This window comes from Austrofundulus limnaeus, unplaced genomic scaffold (genome assembly GCF_001266775.1).
Source record: "Austrofundulus limnaeus strain Quisiro unplaced genomic scaffold, Austrofundulus_limnaeus-1.0 Scaffold288, whole genome shotgun sequence".
NCBI lineage: Eukaryota > Metazoa > Chordata > Actinopteri > Cyprinodontiformes > Rivulidae > Austrofundulus > Austrofundulus limnaeus.
Window position 1 is genome coordinate 570,415 of NW_013952690.1, and position 2,034 is coordinate 572,448.

Below are 2,034 nucleotides of genomic sequence, written 5' to 3' on the forward strand. Positions count from 1 at the left end.
TATAATAGCAGCTGCATTCTGGCGTGATAAGCTGTATGTTTTATATTCAATTAACGTATGATTTGATTAGTCAACTAATCAAAAAATAACAATCGGTGATTACTGGACTATAAAAATAATCGTTTGTGGCAGCCCTAGATGCAACCCATGAATTGAGACACAGCCACTGTGTGCCAGAGTTTCAAACTAAAATCTTCTTGAACAAACACGATCATTGTTGTTTTGGTCAAATCTTGTACAACACTGTAAGAAGTGTGCTAAGATACTCCCACATCAAAATTACTCCAATAAAAACTGAACAAGTTAAAGCTGTTTTTATGTTGACTAAGACTGATTAGGTGTGGCTGTCATCTTGGACTGAACTGACTCCAAATGGTAAACATCCAATAAACACTTCCTGAAAGTTTCACTCTTGTATGTCCAGTGGTTCGTGAGATATTTTGCTAACAGAAGAGTAGACTCTAAAAAGTAATGGTGAAGTATTAAAAACAAATCTAGCAATGATCAGTTGGAGCTTTACGTATGTGTTCGGAAAAACTCTCAACTAATGCTACATTAAATTTTAGCTGAATATCTGTACAAATGTTTGTGTTTGCTAAGACTGCGCTGTCTGTCGCGGCCGTCTTGAATGAGTCATCTTTAGCAAATGCATAAACGTCTCTAAATCTATTTTTCCAGACACAAACTTTAAAATTAGCGTGTAGGTAACAGAGATATTCTCAATACATTTTATTTCATGAGATTCCACAACATCGTATTTACAAAGTTTGACCGAAGTGGATATAGCTCAGGTTGGAGACGTTACAGTTTGCTGAGCAAAGCTGGAGCCACTAAATACAAGAGGGAAGGACGTCACAGAGACAGACAGGTAAGTATTTACCATTGGCATACTTTCTGGTGCTATGGTGTCTCCCTCCTTTGAAAACTACAAAAAAAGAAGGTAATGAAGACAAACAAAAATTGATTAAATTATAATAGAAGATATATTTCATCATACATATTTTCTTTGTTTCAAAATAAAAGCTCATCACCAGTAATGCAGATTAAGCAGAGCTGGTTCTGTCAACTCACCGGTGTCAGATCATCACAGCAGGCGGCACAGGTACAGGAAGCAGCGTGTGGGTTCAGGATACGCTCCTAACAACACACACACACACACACTTGTATTCACTACATAGTGAGAACCAACTAAAAAGACCAGCAGAGTGAGGACCAATAGTTCTGAACCACTTAGAAAGAAAAAAATGATCAATTTTGGACACTAGGTGTCACCAGCCTACTAAACTGCCTCAGACACACACACACACACACACACACACACACACACACACACACACACACACACACACACACACACACACACACACACACACACATAGCTGTGTCCAGCTTTCTATATAGGAACATTTCATTGACTTCCATTAATTTCTATAGCCTAACCCTGACCCCTGATCCTGATCTTAAACCTAACCCCATCCCACCAATGGCATTTCCCCAAATGGGGACCAGGCTTAACTCCCAATAAGTACCAGTTAGTTCCCATATTTAATAAAATAATAAATAAAAAAATTTTAATTGTGAACTTGATAATCAAATTGAAATGGGGTTTGAGTGAACCATTACATCCCTGGTGCAGCTACATTTAAAACCAACTTATTGTTCAGAATCAGACAAAAAAACAACCTGTTATCATTTTCTGAGTGCTGAGCGCTGGAAGACTGATGAAACGTCAAACTGAAACTGAATGTTCAAAATTAAAACGGGTTAAAACGAGCAAAGCAGTAACTAAAAGCTAAAATTATCAAAAAGACTGCGAAAATAGCTAAATAGTAGCTTAAAACTTAACGTGGCATAAAAAATAAATGCAGAACAGATGCTCTTAAAAAGAACAATGTTTTGAAAGAACTAGAATATTTTAATTTAAATTTAAGTGGAATTCTATTTTACGTGAAGTTTAATGTTTCAAAAAATATAGGAGTTACAAAAGACAAAAGTCACAAACCAGTACTCACAACTGAGCTCAATGTTTTGATA

At 36.4% G+C, this 2,034-nt stretch overlaps 1 protein-coding gene across 1 annotated transcript in view; it reads right to left on the reverse strand.

Moving 5' to 3' along the window:
* Positions 1 to 2,034, reverse strand: part of LOC106526678 (deformed epidermal autoregulatory factor 1 homolog) — a gene marked incomplete at its 3' end in the record, with an annotated part of 10,258 nt that overhangs the window by 1,957 nt on the left and 6,267 nt on the right. The window contains 2 exon segments of the mRNA XM_014021336.1: positions 881 to 925; positions 1,072 to 1,137. Of these exon segments, the coding sequence (XP_013876790.1) occupies positions 881 to 925; positions 1,072 to 1,137 (111 nt within the window).